The 14,171-nt window shown below is 40.0% G+C and overlaps 2 protein-coding genes across 2 annotated transcripts; one reads left to right on the top strand and one right to left on the bottom strand.

Annotated features, from left to right (window-relative positions):
* Positions 1 to 249: 249 nt before the first annotated feature.
* LOC121748324 (DEAD-box ATP-dependent RNA helicase 37-like) lies at positions 250 to 4,532 on the bottom strand. The gene is made up of 8 exons (XM_042142610.1): positions 4,356 to 4,532; positions 2,944 to 3,796; positions 2,786 to 2,869; positions 2,456 to 2,698; positions 2,074 to 2,241; positions 1,535 to 1,648; positions 690 to 1,211; positions 250 to 607 (listed from the first exon to the last, which is right to left on the bottom strand). The coding sequence occupies exons 2-7, from the start codon at positions 3,700 to 3,702 to the stop codon at positions 714 to 716; spliced, it is 1,866 nt and encodes a 621-aa protein (XP_041998544.1). The 5' UTR covers positions 3,703 to 3,796; positions 4,356 to 4,532; the 3' UTR covers positions 250 to 607; positions 690 to 713.
* Positions 4,533 to 10,517: 5,985 nt separating this feature from the next.
* Positions 10,518 to 13,017, top strand: LOC121749800 (constitutive photomorphogenesis protein 10-like). The gene is made up of 4 exons (XM_042144436.1): positions 10,518 to 10,826; positions 11,118 to 11,191; positions 12,323 to 12,470; positions 12,675 to 13,017. Exons 1-4 carry the CDS (start codon positions 10,604 to 10,606, stop codon positions 12,770 to 12,772), a joined length of 543 nt encoding a protein of 180 aa, XP_042000370.1. The 5' UTR covers positions 10,518 to 10,603; the 3' UTR covers positions 12,773 to 13,017.
* Positions 13,018 to 14,171: the final 1,154 nt, after the last annotated feature.

Raw genomic sequence — 14,171 nt, 5'->3', positions numbered from 1 at the left:
CTCTCTCTCTCTCTCTCTCTCTCTCTCTCTCTCTCTCTCTCTCTCTCACACACACACACACAAGACACAATAAACATGAATCAGTATCAAAACTCCATGACAAGAAAGAAGAAAACAAGGAGAAAACTGGGTAAGATAAGAGAGTCAAGAACTCAATCCTTCCTCTCTCACACACATAACACACATGAATAAGTGTCAAAACACCATGGGAAGAAGAAGAAGAAGAAGAAGAAGAAGAAGAAAACAAGGTGAAAGGCAGTCAAAGGCATATTTACAATAAGCCAAGTCTACAAAGTGATATAGTAAATAAAGATCAGTTGGTAGGTTGCTCAAGAAACCTAGATACTAATCCTAGAATAATACAGCAGCATCAAAGGTCTTAAGACTGAAAGGTATCTGCAGAAATGAATATACAACCTAAAGAGCCTGAAAAAGAATGCCGGAAACCATCAATCCGACTTCAAAATACCCCGTCTAGCTACTGTACGAACTGTTGGTACGAGTATTAGAAGGGTAAACGAAAGTACCAGCAGTAGAGAATAATCCCAGATTGTATATGGCCACACCACAGCTACCCTTCACAGCCAATGATGGAGAGTAAGGGCTCCTGTAGAAAAGAATAAGCTTCAGAATACGAGTAAAGTGATATGATTCGCAGGTATAGTCACGAGTGTGTTTGTTGGAAATACCAGGTTGAGAGCGTCAAATGTTGTTTAGTCCCAGGCGCTTGTCACAGCAGAGCCAAAGCCTCCACCATATCCGCCAGAATGGTTGTAACCATTGTTCATGTTGCTGCCGCCACCATACATGTCCATCCCACCTCTATTGTAGGAGGAATCTTTGCGGAAATCACGCCCGCCAAATCTTCCTCCGCCACCTTGCCCTCGGCGGTTCCTACCACCTCCAAAGCTAGACCGAGCAGCAAAGCGTGCCAGCCAAGCAGGAACCTCTTGATTTGCTTCTTGCATCAAATCAGCCAATGGTTTTGCCAATGAGGCATTGCCATCGTTGAAAAAAGCAGTGGCCAGTCCTGTTTTACCAGCACGCCCGGTGCGTCCAATACGGTGGACATAGTCATCAATGTCATTAGGAAGATCGAAGTTGACGACATGTGCAACATGAGGGATGTCAAGGCCACGTGCTGCCACATCAGTTGCAACCAGAATTGGAGTTTTGCCACTTTTGAATGATCTTAAAGCATATTCTCGCTCCTGCAGCCAGAGACAAAATGCTTGCGTTAATATCATAAAACTAGCATCAGAGAGCACAGAATCTCCATTTTTAAGGATATTATGTACAAACTCAAATCAGCATATTCATTGGCACATGGAACACGTTAAACTTGGAAGAAAAATGAAGAACAGAGAAATAAGTTGAAAAATTTAACCCAAGTGAAACATAAATACAAGAATATCTACAAATTCTTGGAAACCGGGGAGAAATCAAACTTTTAATAGAGGCGTGCTGTTTCCGATTTTGTCATAAGATGACAGATAAGATAGAGCCATAGAAAAAAATAGACAAATTATAAGACCTGTTGTGTTCGGTCACCATGAATGGAAGTGGCAGGAAAGCCATTAATGCAAAGCCAGTGTTCAAGCGAATCAGCTCCCTTCTTTGTCTCAACAAAAACCAATGTCAGTGCTTGCTACACACCACAAAGCAAATACCTGGATTAGTAAACTATAAGGAATACAAGTAGCATGGAAGTTGGTCCAGGTGAGGGATACGGACAATAAACAAATTTGCAGACGGCACTAAAAGAATCTCTTGTTCTGATAAAAAAACAGCCACATTTTTTGCTTTTAAAATATATAGGATTATTTATTATTTAAAGATGCTTCACACAATGTGGAACCATGCCAAAAACTCAGAGATCTTCAACACAAAGAGTTTTCCATATTCTTCCTCTTTTACTGCTAAATTCACCAGCACTATTTATACGTCACCATCCCACCCTCCACCCCAAAAAAAGGTATAATGCACAAGTGAATTATAACCAGGTGTGGAAGCTTGGTAAGTGTGTGGGGAGGGGGGAGTGAATTAAAGCACAACACAGGCAAAAATTATTACCTTGGCCTGAACGCCATTTGCTCTTTGTGCATGGAGAAGGTCCATCAGGTGACTTCTTTTGTCAGTCTCAAGCACATATTCAATTCTTTGGAGGATCAATTCAGTGCTAGAACCAACTCTTCCAACAGCCAGAAATATGTAATTTGAAAGAAAATCTGCAGCTAGTCTCTGCATGTTAAGAGACATTTCCATTATATCACATATATATCTAATAATAGGTGACAGCTTGTAACTTCAACAAAGTCGAAAAATATATTATTATGTCCATGTCAATTGTTGGAAAAGATATCTTCAATACTTCAACCTTTGAGGGCTAAAAAACTCAACTTAAGTCCACCTTTTGGAGTATGGTGACACAGTGCCATGGGTAAAGAAAACAGACCTGGATCTCCTTAGGAAATGTGGCGCTAAATAGCAATGTCTGTCTTACACCAGGTGGAGGCATGTCCATTTGTTGCACAATTCTCCTTATTTGAGGTTCAAAACCCATGTCCAACATTCTATCTGCTTCGTCAAGGGCTAAGTACCTAATGTTTTGTAACGAAACTCTAGCCCTTTCCAACAAATCAACTAAACGTCCAGGTGTTGCAACAAGTATGTCCACACCTCTTTCAAGTTCTCGAAGCTGTCGTCAACAAGGCTTCATGATCAGACTAATCTATAGAAGGGCGATGCAACCAATGACAAGGACATGGTAAAAAAAATATGGTACCTGTTGATTGATAGGTGCACCACCATAGGCAACAACAGCCTTAACGCCAGTTTGATATGAAAATTTCTTAGCTTCTTCATGAATCTGCACAGGAAAATCCACTATCAGATATGTTCCAATGCAAGAAACAAAGAATATCCAAATTCTATTAAAAAAACCTGCATGGAAAGCTCCCTTGTTGGAGAAAGAATGAGAGCAAGCGGAAACGCCATACGCGGCATACGTGGCTGTCTTTGAGCAGATTGGCCACTTTTCATGATTCCACTAATTATTGGGAAACAGAATGCTGCAGTCTTTCCTGAACCAGTTTGAGCGCAAGCCATCAAATCCCGTCCAGTGAGTGATATTGGTATGGCGTGCCGCTGCACAGGTGTAGGTTTCACATACTTGCACCTCTTAATATTCATATTTAAAGTATCACCCAAATCAATCTCGGCAAATGTATTCACAGGAGGTGGGACATCTTTCCCACTAGTCTCCACCGGAATATCCTCATAAGCATCAAAATTGATCCCTGAATTTTCCTGTACTGCAAATTCTGGTTCTGGAACTCCATCATCTTGAAAAGGATTAGCCTCTCTTTCCCTCCCACGATCCCAACCACCATTTCTATTGTTCCAAGCACTACCACCTCCACCCCCACCACTGCGACTGAGACCACCACCTCCACCTCTATCATTTCTAGGACCATACGACTGAAATCCACCTACAGCTGCACCACCTTGTCCCTGGGATTCATTTCCCGCCAAAGTCCCAGCATAGGAAACTGCAGCTGAGGGAGCAGGATCTGTTGAGGCTGAAGGAGGCCTATTTCTAAGATGCGGAGGAACATAAGTACTTCTAGAAGCATGAAAAGTAACCCCTACACCACCACCGGTGGGAGCCTTCTCGGCAGATTCAGACCATGTAGCAGGCATACTCAAAAGCACGCAAAATCACACAATTCCTCACCCCTGTCAAAAAATACCTCCAACGCCACAACAGTTTTCCAGGCAGAGATATTTTTCAACGCTGCACTTGCAACAAAACAAATTCCAATAAAGGAAAATCATCATCATCAAACCCTGATATTATACCCCTAACAACAAAAACATCTATCACAACTTCAAAGCAAAATCCTTCCCCCCGCTCAAAGTACACCAGATCTATTACCAATCTCATGAAGATACAGTAAAACAAGCAAACAGCCCCAATTCTGAATCAAAATTCATCTGTAAGCACAAGCATGGACCAAAATCCACAAAAACAACGAAAGCAATCAAAAATATAAGCAGATATGCAGAAACAGCTACACATGAACATAATTCCAAAACAACATTATTTCCTAAAAAAATCACATGCAAACTTCCCCAATTCTCAAGCAAACTTCATCCTTAAGCACACGCATAGACCAAAATCCACAAACACCGACGAATTAGAGCAAAAATATCAGCAGAAACGTAGAAACAGCTACGCATATACATAATTCCAAAACAGCATTATTTCCTCTAATTTTAACATAATTACTTCAACAGCAACGCGGTTATGGTGCATACGGAGAGTTAGATAAACGTAGAGCTAGCTGACATACGATATAATTAAAGGTAGATGATAAAGAAACCCTAATTTGGGGCAGAGGATGTGCGATCGGAGGCGCTGCTGGTGCGTAAAATATCTTGTGCGATGCTTGTTGAATTTCCGCTTTTTCTCTCTAAAAAGGTCTATAGATATTCTCTCTAAATTTCTGCAAACGTATTTATAGTCTTCGAAGTTTGCGTTGCTGAATACGCGATACCACCATTATTTTTAGGGGCTCTATACGATTTCCCTTCACTTCATTTCTTTTTTTTTTACATAAAAAATAGTACTAACTGTTAAAAGAAGGAAGGAAAAAAATCAATTAGGAGAGTAAATTAGTAATTCCATAATTGCCATATATTCTGTATAGGAATGATTTATTCTTTTATCATGTATGCTTTGTACACCCTATTTAAAGAGCACTTATATCAATAATGAAATTATCAAGCATTACACCAAATATATCTTCTTCTTAGCCATTTAACATGGCATCAGAGTAGACGATTCTGAGAGCTCAGATTCGGAATCATCATCGCTCGTAAAACCCTTTCCCGAACCCCTTGGCCAAAACCTGAAAAAGAGCTATGTCAGATAACGAAAGAGAAACCACCAGCGGCACAAACACATCCGAAGCGGATGAGTTTGCACGCCTCTTCTGAAACTTTATGCGAAAAAAGTCTTATGAATCAACCACCAGAAATCCAAACCGAAACCAAACCAGAAAAAACCACATACAAAACAGATTCTCAGCCCTTGACAGTAGGGTTCAAGCTCAACGGAGAGAATTATCCGTTGTAGTCCATTCTTAAGCATAACGCAATTAGTAGGCGGGGGATGGTATCACACATCACTGGAGTCCTAACCCCACCGCCGAGGACCGACCCAACGTTTACACAGTGGCAGACGGCCGATCACTGTGGCAGACGGTCGATCACTGTGTATTCACGTGGCTAGTCCAAAACATCGAGACAAAATCAATCGAGTTGCCCTACAACCAACCGCAAAACACATATGGGACAGCCTAGCTGTAACTTATGCAAGCGGCGGTGATACGTTGCAAACATACGATCTTCACCGAAGGGAGAGTACTTTGAAACAAAGGAACAACACACTAGAAGAATTGTGGACAGATCTTGACGAGATTTGGATAGCAATTGATTAGAAAAGGCCAAACCGAATGAAGGACCCTGAGGATATCCGGATTCAAAATGAGAAAGCGGAACAAGATAGGCTCTATCAATTGCTCACTGCACTAGACGATAAGAATGAACATGTAAAGAGAGAAGTTTTGAAGATAGAGCCACTTCCCTCAACAGAACAGGCATACAACATAGTGAAGCGGGAGGATGTTCGAGCATGAATCCTCCGGACCTCAGACGGTAAATCCCCAGAGGATGGAATCGGAGCAGGTTTGTTCACATCAAGGGATAGGGGGCGACCGAACCCCTCTAATGCTTCACGCGGAGGCAATGGAGGGTGGAATCAACGGCACACCGACGATCGGTGAACGGAGGAAGACACGTCCAAATTGTTGTGCTCACACTGCGGTAAACGAAAACACACCAAGGATCAATGTTTCAAGTTGTTGGGTATCCGGACTGGTGGGAGTCCAAGCACAGACTGGCGTCCAATCGTCCGCCATGGAGCAAGGCCATGTCGCAGCAGCCGTCGGAGCAGATGGAGGGGCAGCGACCGTCATCACCACCGAGGGCAACCATGAAATGGCTGCATACGCTCGCGGCAATGAGCAGCCGGTCGGCGGACCACCAAAGGCGGCCGGAGCAGCGCAATTCGTCGTTGCCACCGTCAGAACAAAACCAGAGGAGATGAATGAAGAGACGGCGGCGGGAGGTAGGAAAATGTCGGGGCAGCTTGTGTCGTATCTACAGGGTTTGGGAAAAATAATATGTAGTTTTTTTATTGCGGGGCAACTGATACCATGACATATGATGAGTCAGATATAACCAAACCTCATAAACCTCACTTGTCTCATATACAAACTGCTAGTGGGGAATTTACAGTTGTCAAGGGGGCAGGGATTGTTAAAATTTCTCCTACATTAGAATTATCAAATTATTTACATGTTCCATCACTTTCTCATAGATTACTGTCAATTAGTCATGTGACCCGAGAATTGAACTGCATATTGTTAATGCAGCCGAATTTTTGTCTGTTACAGGATATCAGGACTGAAGAGATTATTGGGCGTGGCACTGAAAGCGACGGGTTGTACTATGTGGATGAGATAGCTCAAAAAGGGGATGCCATGCTAACTCACGGGTCTGCTGGTAGGGAAGCTTGGCTTTGGCACCAACGTTTAGGATATCCATCCCCGGGTTATTTACAAATGTTATTTCCTAATATTATTACAAAATCTAGCATGTACTGTGAGACTTGTGTTTTGCTAAAAGCTATCGAAACTCTTATCCTTTGAGTAATTCTCGTACTGAAACCTTATTTGCCTTAGTACATTCTGATGTGTGGGTGCCCGCACTAGTTACTAGGGGCAAGGTTTTAAATATTTCCTTATTTTTGTTGATGATTGCTCTCGTATGACTTGGGTGTACTTTATGAAACATAAATATGAAGTCTTCGAAAACTTTGTCCATTTTTATAATCTTGTCCAAACCCAGTTCCAGAAACCTAATTGAATTCTTCGTTCCGATAACGGGAGAGAATTTGTAAACCTCAAAATGAAACAGTTTGCTCTAGAAAAAGGAATGATACACCAAACAACTTGTGCCCATACCCCTGAACAGAACGGAGTAGCCGAAAGAAAAAATCGAATTCTCCTAGAAATGACCCGTGCCATTCTCATTGAGTCACAAGTGCCAAAAAAGCTCTGGCCCGAAGCTCTTGCCACTTCCGCTTACCTCTTAAACCGATTACCCACACACATACTAAAGTCTCAAACCTCTCTCGATGCCCTAGCCTTACATACCAATATCCCACAACATCTTTCCCTAGAACCTCGTGTCTTTGGCTGTTCTGTTTTTGTTTATATACCCAAACATGAAAGAACGAAATTGTCCCCCTGTGCTATTAAATGTGTCTTTGTAGGCTATGGGGTAAACTAGAAGGGATATAGGTGCTTTGATCCTAAAACTAATCGCATGTACACCACAATGAATTGTGATTTCCTTGAGTCTGAATATTTTTATGCCCACCTTAGCGGTCAGGGGGAGAGGGGGAATGATATTAGGAGTAACGTTAGTGACCCACTAAGTTGGGTGTCAATGCCAAGTGCACCTGAAGCGGACCTACCAGAGGAAGCAGTACGCAGTTCCGCTGAGCAAATCTTTGATGTAGTGCAAACCGGAGTCAACAGTGACATATCTCCGGTTACCTCTCCGCTTCTGATATCTGATGTAAGTCTTTCTTCCCCTGTGAATGTTATTGTGGAATCTAATCCAGAAGGTGAAAGTCAGGAAACAGGTGATGAACAATCAGATGATACACCTACAGTGGAAGTCGAAGGGATTGATCCCGATACTGAAGGGTATATATTAACTCCAAGGCTAAATAGATGAGTTCCACCTAAGAGATATACTCCGGAGAGGATCAACCGGAATGCCCGATATTCCGTTGCAAATTTGGTGAAAGGGCATCTGACAGAAATGGCACAGGCATTTGAGGAAGCACTTTATGATGAGGAATAAATTCCTTACTCGGCAGATGTGGCCATGAAACACAAACATTGGAGGGAAGCTACGAAAAAGGAAATTGATGCTCTACTTCGAAACCAGACATGGGAAAAATGTGTGCTGCCTGAAGGGAAAAAGTCGGTTGGGTGCAGATGGGTCTTCACTATCAAAAGGAGACCCGACGGATCAATTGAGCGATATAAAGTTCGACTTGTGGCAAAAGGAAATACTCAGACATATGGGGTAGACTACTCAGAGACCTTCTCACCAGTAGCCAAGATGGATACCGTTCGAGTACTTCTATCGATTGCAGCCAACCGAGACTGGCCGTTATATCAGTTTGACGTCACGAATGCATTTCTTCACGGTGAGTTAAAAAATGAGATATATATGGAAGCACCGCCCGGTTTCTCAAGTGATTTCAAGACATGCGATGGATGTAGACTAAAGAAGACCCTGTATGGACTTAAGCAGTCCCCAAGAGTCTGGTTTGGGAGATTTTCTGATGCAATGAAGAGCTATGGGTATAAACAAAGCAACTAAGATCATACTTTGTTCTTGAAAAAAATTGGGGAAAAGACTACATGTTTGATAGTGTGCGTCGATGATATGATCATTACAGACGATGATGCGGAAGAGATCAAAAGCTTGAAGGAGAACCTCTTCAAGGAATTCGAGATGAAGGACTTGGGTGACCTCAAGTATTTTCTAGGAATTGAAGTTCTTCGATCACCGCGAGGAATATTTTTGAGACAAAAGAAGTACATCTGGACATTCTAGCAGAAACGGGTATGCTTGAGTGTAAACCAGCTGATACACCAATCATGCTGAATCATGGGTTGCAGATATAGGAAGGAGCTGAATCGGCAAATCGTGGGCGATATCAACACTTAGTTGGGAAACTCATCTACCTCTCCAACACTAGACCTGATATTGCTTATGCTGTAGGAGTTGTAAGTCAGTTTATGCACCAGCCTCAAGCTGAGCATTTGGAAGTTGCGATGCTAATAGTCCGGTATCTGAAGGGAACAGTTGGACATGGAGTAGTGTTCAAGAAAAATGGAAATCTAGAAATCCATGGGTACATTGATGCTGACTGGGCAGGCAACCCGGGGGATAGAAGGTCCACTTCTTGATACTTCACTTTTGTTGGGGGAAATCTGGTGACGTGGAAAACCAAGAAGCAGAAAGTGGTCGCATTGTCGAGTGCAGAAACAGATTTTGTGGTTGAGAAAACTGTTGACTGAGATCGATTTTCCCCCAGAAAGATGTCAACTATATTGTGATAATAAAGCTGCAATAAGTATCTCAGAAAACCCAGTTCAACACGATAGAACTAAGCATGTAGAGGTAGATCGACACTTCATCAAGGAAAAGATCGAGGCTGGCATTGTTGAGTTTCCGTTTGTGCGCTCTGAAGATCAGTTGGCGGATATATTGACAAAAGCAGTTACTTCAAGAAGTTTCAAAGAAGTTCTCGACAAATTGAGTATCGGTGACCCCACTACTACTCAATTTGAGGGGGAGTGTTAAAGAATGAAAAAGATCAATTAGGAGAGTAAATTAGTAATTCCCTAAATTAAGGGATTGCCATATATTCTGTATAGGAATGATTTATTCTCTTAACATGTATATGCTTTGTACATCCTATTTAAAGGGCACACATATCATTAATGAAATTATCAAGCATTACACCAAACATCTCTTCTTCTTAGCCATTTAACACTAACATTTTACTACTACTACTATTATATTTTACAAACTACATAAAAACAAAATATTCATTTGCTAATATGGAGTATTTATTTAAAGTTATGACAAAAATATGAATTTGCACACTGTCACGGCGCACGTATCTCCACACGCCCTCCCCCCCTCTCCTCGTGTCCATGCTCACCATTGTCTCATCTCTTCTCATCGACTGTTTTCTTCTTTTCCATCGTTGCCTCCTCCCCCTCTTTCACTGATAACGCATCTCATTTATTTCTCAACCCTTTTTGCAAATCGTAAGAGTTCATCGTGTATGCATACATGAAAGACATTCTCTTCAAGTCATAGACACAATCAACAAATCGATTCTGATTCTGATTCTGATTCTGATTCTGATTCATATAATACATCAATAACAATCATGCAAATATCATACTTAAAATATATAAGTGTAAAATAAAACATATAGTATTAACATTATACTCATAATTATTATAAATCTAATAATTATATAAAAACATGACTTATATTAATACTGCTTTTTCTATCCATATTTTTTAAAAATTTGTGTTAAATTCCCCCAAGGGAAAATGAAAAAGATTATTCTTAGATAATGATAAAGTTAATGCATTTTCAAGTAAATATATGAAATTATAAATTTCATTTATATCATTTGGTGCAAAATTAAATTACCACAGTGGACAAATTTGAATAACAATTAACAAAATGATTATTTATAATTAGAATGTATTAAATCCCTTGAAATTAAGGAGCCATATTAGATCAATTCAGTTAGAAATAAAAATACAACCCATAATTAAGGATAAAATACAATTAAGCAAAGTCGAATAAAATGGCTGACACTTTAACTGATTTCAGCTAGCTGAGCTTGCATCCTAATTTGGGGATGAACAACAGCGGCATGATGATGATGCCGGCGGGAGGCGGCGGCGGCGGCGGTAGAGGAGGCGGAGGCCGGTCGTGGCCGTCGACGACGTCGGTGTCGTCTTCCGGTAAGAGAATTCAGAAGGAGATGTCGGAATTGAGCTTCGATCCTCCGCCAGACTGCTCCGCCGGCCCCAAGGGAGACAATCTCTACCATTGGGTCGCCACTCTCTTTGGTCCTCCCGGTATTGTGCACGCCGCATTGATAATTGTACCTTTACTTTCTTTATGAATGCACTTCTTTTCGGTAATTAGGTTTCTGTTTGGCGCACTTCAGATTGCTGAGTTTGTTGAATATGGAGTTACTCCTATTTTATTAGCCTAGGGCTATAATTGTCATGTGTTTCAGTTCAATTTTGAATCTGTTTAGTAGTGAAATTGATTTGATCCTAACATGATCAAGGAGCTTCATTGCCATGTTTGGGAGTATTTGACTGAATTTTGTGTGATTTTTTATTTTTATTTTTATTTTGCAGGGACACCTTACGAAGGGGGAATATATTTCCTTGATATAACTTTCCCTAGTGATTATCCATTTAAGCCTCCCAAGGTAATATTGTGAAGCAATGCTTCTCCAGTCTTCGATAGATGAAACTCCATTATGCTCGCTGTTTTACTAGTAATAAGACTAATGGTTGAATTCTAAGTAGTCCTTTCCTGCATAATCGAATTCGAGGATAAGAAGGAGAGATATCTTGAGTTTTTATTTAACTGTGATGCTTGTGGTGAGTGGACCTATATGATGTACAGAGACTGAGGAGAGTAGTAGTTTGTCTTGAAAGTTGAGCATGCTGCCGTTGGTTGTTTCACCATCATGATCTTTTCTTATAGTTGAATGCCATATAGCTCGAAGTCTCTGCATTTGTTAATTATATGTGGATTTGGGCATGTAACATGTTTTGCAGCATTAACTAGTTTCTGCATTGTCGAACTCTAAGTCATTCCTCGTTGCGTAGTCAAACTTGAGGATCTTAAGAAGGGCATTTCTTGAGTTTTTTTATAACGGTGATGCTTGTTGTGAGAGGACCTATAATATAGAGCAGACTGACGAGAGTAATAGTTTGTCTTGAAAGTTGAACATGCTGCAATTGGTTCTTTTGTTATCACGACCTCTTCTCATCTTTGAATGCCATATATCTGGAAATCTCTATCTCTGTTGATTATATGTGGATTTCGGCTTGTAACATGTTTTGCAGTATTAACTAGTGTCTGCATTGTCGAACTCTAAGTCGTCCCTCGCTGCGTAGTTGAACTTGAGAATCTCGTGGACATATCTTGAGGTTTTTTTACTGTGATTCTTGTCTTGGGCAGACCTATGAATTATGTATAGCAGACTGAGAGGACTTAGTAGTTGTCTTGAAAGTCGAACATGCTGCAGTTGGTTGTTTTGTTATCACAATCTCTTCTTATGTTCAAATGCCATATAGCTCGAAGGCTCTTCCTCTACTAATTATCCCACGTTTTGCGTTATTAACTAGTTTCTGTTGGATTCTCACATAAAGATTGGCATGGTCCAACTATATGATGGATAAGCTTGTATTATAAGCCTTTAGGTTGTTGACACTGGATTATATGATGCAAATGAATATCATCTAAATGCTTCTACACTAGAAGCTTGGGTCTTGCTGCAGTGATTCTTTTCGAGTTGTTATATTCCTGACTTCTGACTTCAGGCCTGCAGGTTGTTTTCAAAACCAGAATCTACCACTGCAATGTCGGTTCTACAGGGGATGTTAGTTTGGACATCTTGAAAGACGGGTGGAGCCCTGCTCTAACGATCTCAAAAGTGCTGGTTGCGCTCAGATCAATATTCACAAACCCCGATCCATGTGCGTTAGCTTTCTGCATTTCTCTTCTCAGTTGGAACTTAGTGGTTTCTCACTGGGGCAACTACGCTCGCGATTATGTATAGTTCGTAGATATGTCATGTAGCCGTATGAATCTTCATAAGCAAAAACGGTAGTGAGTGGTCATCCAGCTGCAAATTATACATGACTTGATGATCTTACTGCTGCTATGCTATGTTGTTGCAGATAAACCACTTGTTCCGGGTGTCGCACGTCTATACTTAGCTGATAGGGTGAAGCATGACGAAGTGGCTGCAGAGTGGACTCTGCGGTTTGCAAGATAACGCGTTGTAACTCGAGAGAAACGAATCTGATGGAGCAGTTGCTCTCTGTGAAGGAAAAAAGGAGCCAAGTTGTTGGAAAGACTAGTTTGTGCAGCATGTTTAATTGATGGTCTCTCTATATTTGTGGTAATTATTGGATAAAACATTAGAGCTAAGAATATTCTTCTTGTGAATGTCTTTTAACTTCTGTTCCAGAGCAGGAGAGGCAGCTAGACAGAGACGAAGATGGAGCAACGAATTAATAAGCTGGTTATTCTGTCGGTTTTAATCGACAAAAATTTCAGTCCATTTATGAAACCGAAACCGAAACCGAACCGATTTCAAAGTCGGTTATCAAAATGACAGACCGGTTATAACCAGTCAGTTATTCGGTTATCAAAAATAAACTGAATTAAAATTTTTGAATTTAATTTCTAATTATCTATCTATCATTATATAAAGTGAGAGTTGTCTTAAAAATAACAAGATTGCCATTGAGGGCCCTTTTGGCAAGAACTACTATAAAATACACAAAAACTTTGATTTTACTTTTATGAGCATGCAGTATAATTATTTCCTTAACTGCAAGCATACTACTAAAAAAAAATTTATAAGCATGCAGTATAATTATTTCCTTAACTGCAAGCATAGTACTAAAAATTTTGTTATACCACATAGAAAACATAACCTATTTAACACATCATGTATTTTGTGAATAGAAGCTATAAAAACGCCTTATTTAAATTGATTTACAAAAATGAAATCTGCTTTTACATCCAAAAAAAGCTGCAACGCAGTAATTCTATTTCGAATGCATCTTATCTGTAATTCTATTTCCTAATTCCTTAAATATTTTTAATACTATTATAATGAATTCCATTAAATGTCATATGTTTGTTTAATACTGAAACACCGGAAACAAAAATCTCAAATGAATATATGCTATGAACTGTTTAATTTATTGTTTATGCAAATTACCATGAATGATACATTTGTCTTCCACTCTTCCTAAAGCAGATTATAAGGAACAAATCTGTTAATATAAATTCTACTTAATTAATATTCGAAATATAATTATAAACGAGAGATGAGTAGGGCAAGCTAGCATTAATAGGGTGTAATACATTGTCTTCCCAAAGCATATTACAGTATAACAGAGAAACATGAAAAAAAACTGTTAATATATTCATGAAGCATGTTATTTTATTTTCTTGCATATTAATGCGTTGGTTCATCGTTTAGGGCTATTGCAATGAATCGTGTGCTGGGAGAAACTAGTCTGATAATATCCTCAAGAGGTGTTTAGAAAAATATTTTATTATTCAGAAAATTGGTCAGTTGAAATTTATTCCATGAATAATAAATAATGTTTTTGAATTAGACGGAAAAAGAAATTAATTAATAAAAGCCAGACTTGATA

Source organism: Salvia splendens, chromosome 9 (genome assembly GCF_004379255.2).
Source record: "Salvia splendens isolate huo1 chromosome 9, SspV2, whole genome shotgun sequence".
Lineage (NCBI taxonomy): Eukaryota > Viridiplantae > Streptophyta > Magnoliopsida > Lamiales > Lamiaceae > Salvia > Salvia splendens.
This window is presented reverse-complemented; position numbering and strand designations above follow the sequence as displayed.

Bases quoted from the DNA above. Each gene is read 5' to 3' on its own strand.
- LOC121748324 (XM_042142610.1), bottom strand. From the start codon at position 3,702: ATGCCTGCTACATGGTCTGAATCTGCCGAGAAGGCTCCCACCGGTGGT. The intron at 2,699-2,785 runs GTACCATATTTT...TGTTGACGACAG, and splicing joins GTGCACCTATCAATCAACAG to CTTCGAGAACTTGAAAGAGG. The intron at 1,212-1,534 runs GTCTTATAATTT...CTCTGGCTGCAG, and splicing joins ATGGTGACCGAACACAACAG to GAGCGAGAATATGCTTTAAG.
- LOC121749800 (XM_042144436.1), top strand. From the start codon at position 10,604: ATGAACAACAGCGGCATGATGATGATGCCGGCGGGAGGCGGCGGCGGC. The intron at 10,827-11,117 runs GTATTGTGCACG...TTTATTTTGCAG, and splicing joins CACTCTCTTTGGTCCTCCCG to GGACACCTTACGAAGGGGGA. The intron at 12,471-12,674 runs GTGCGTTAGCTT...ATGTTGTTGCAG, and splicing joins ATTCACAAACCCCGATCCAT to ATAAACCACTTGTTCCGGGT.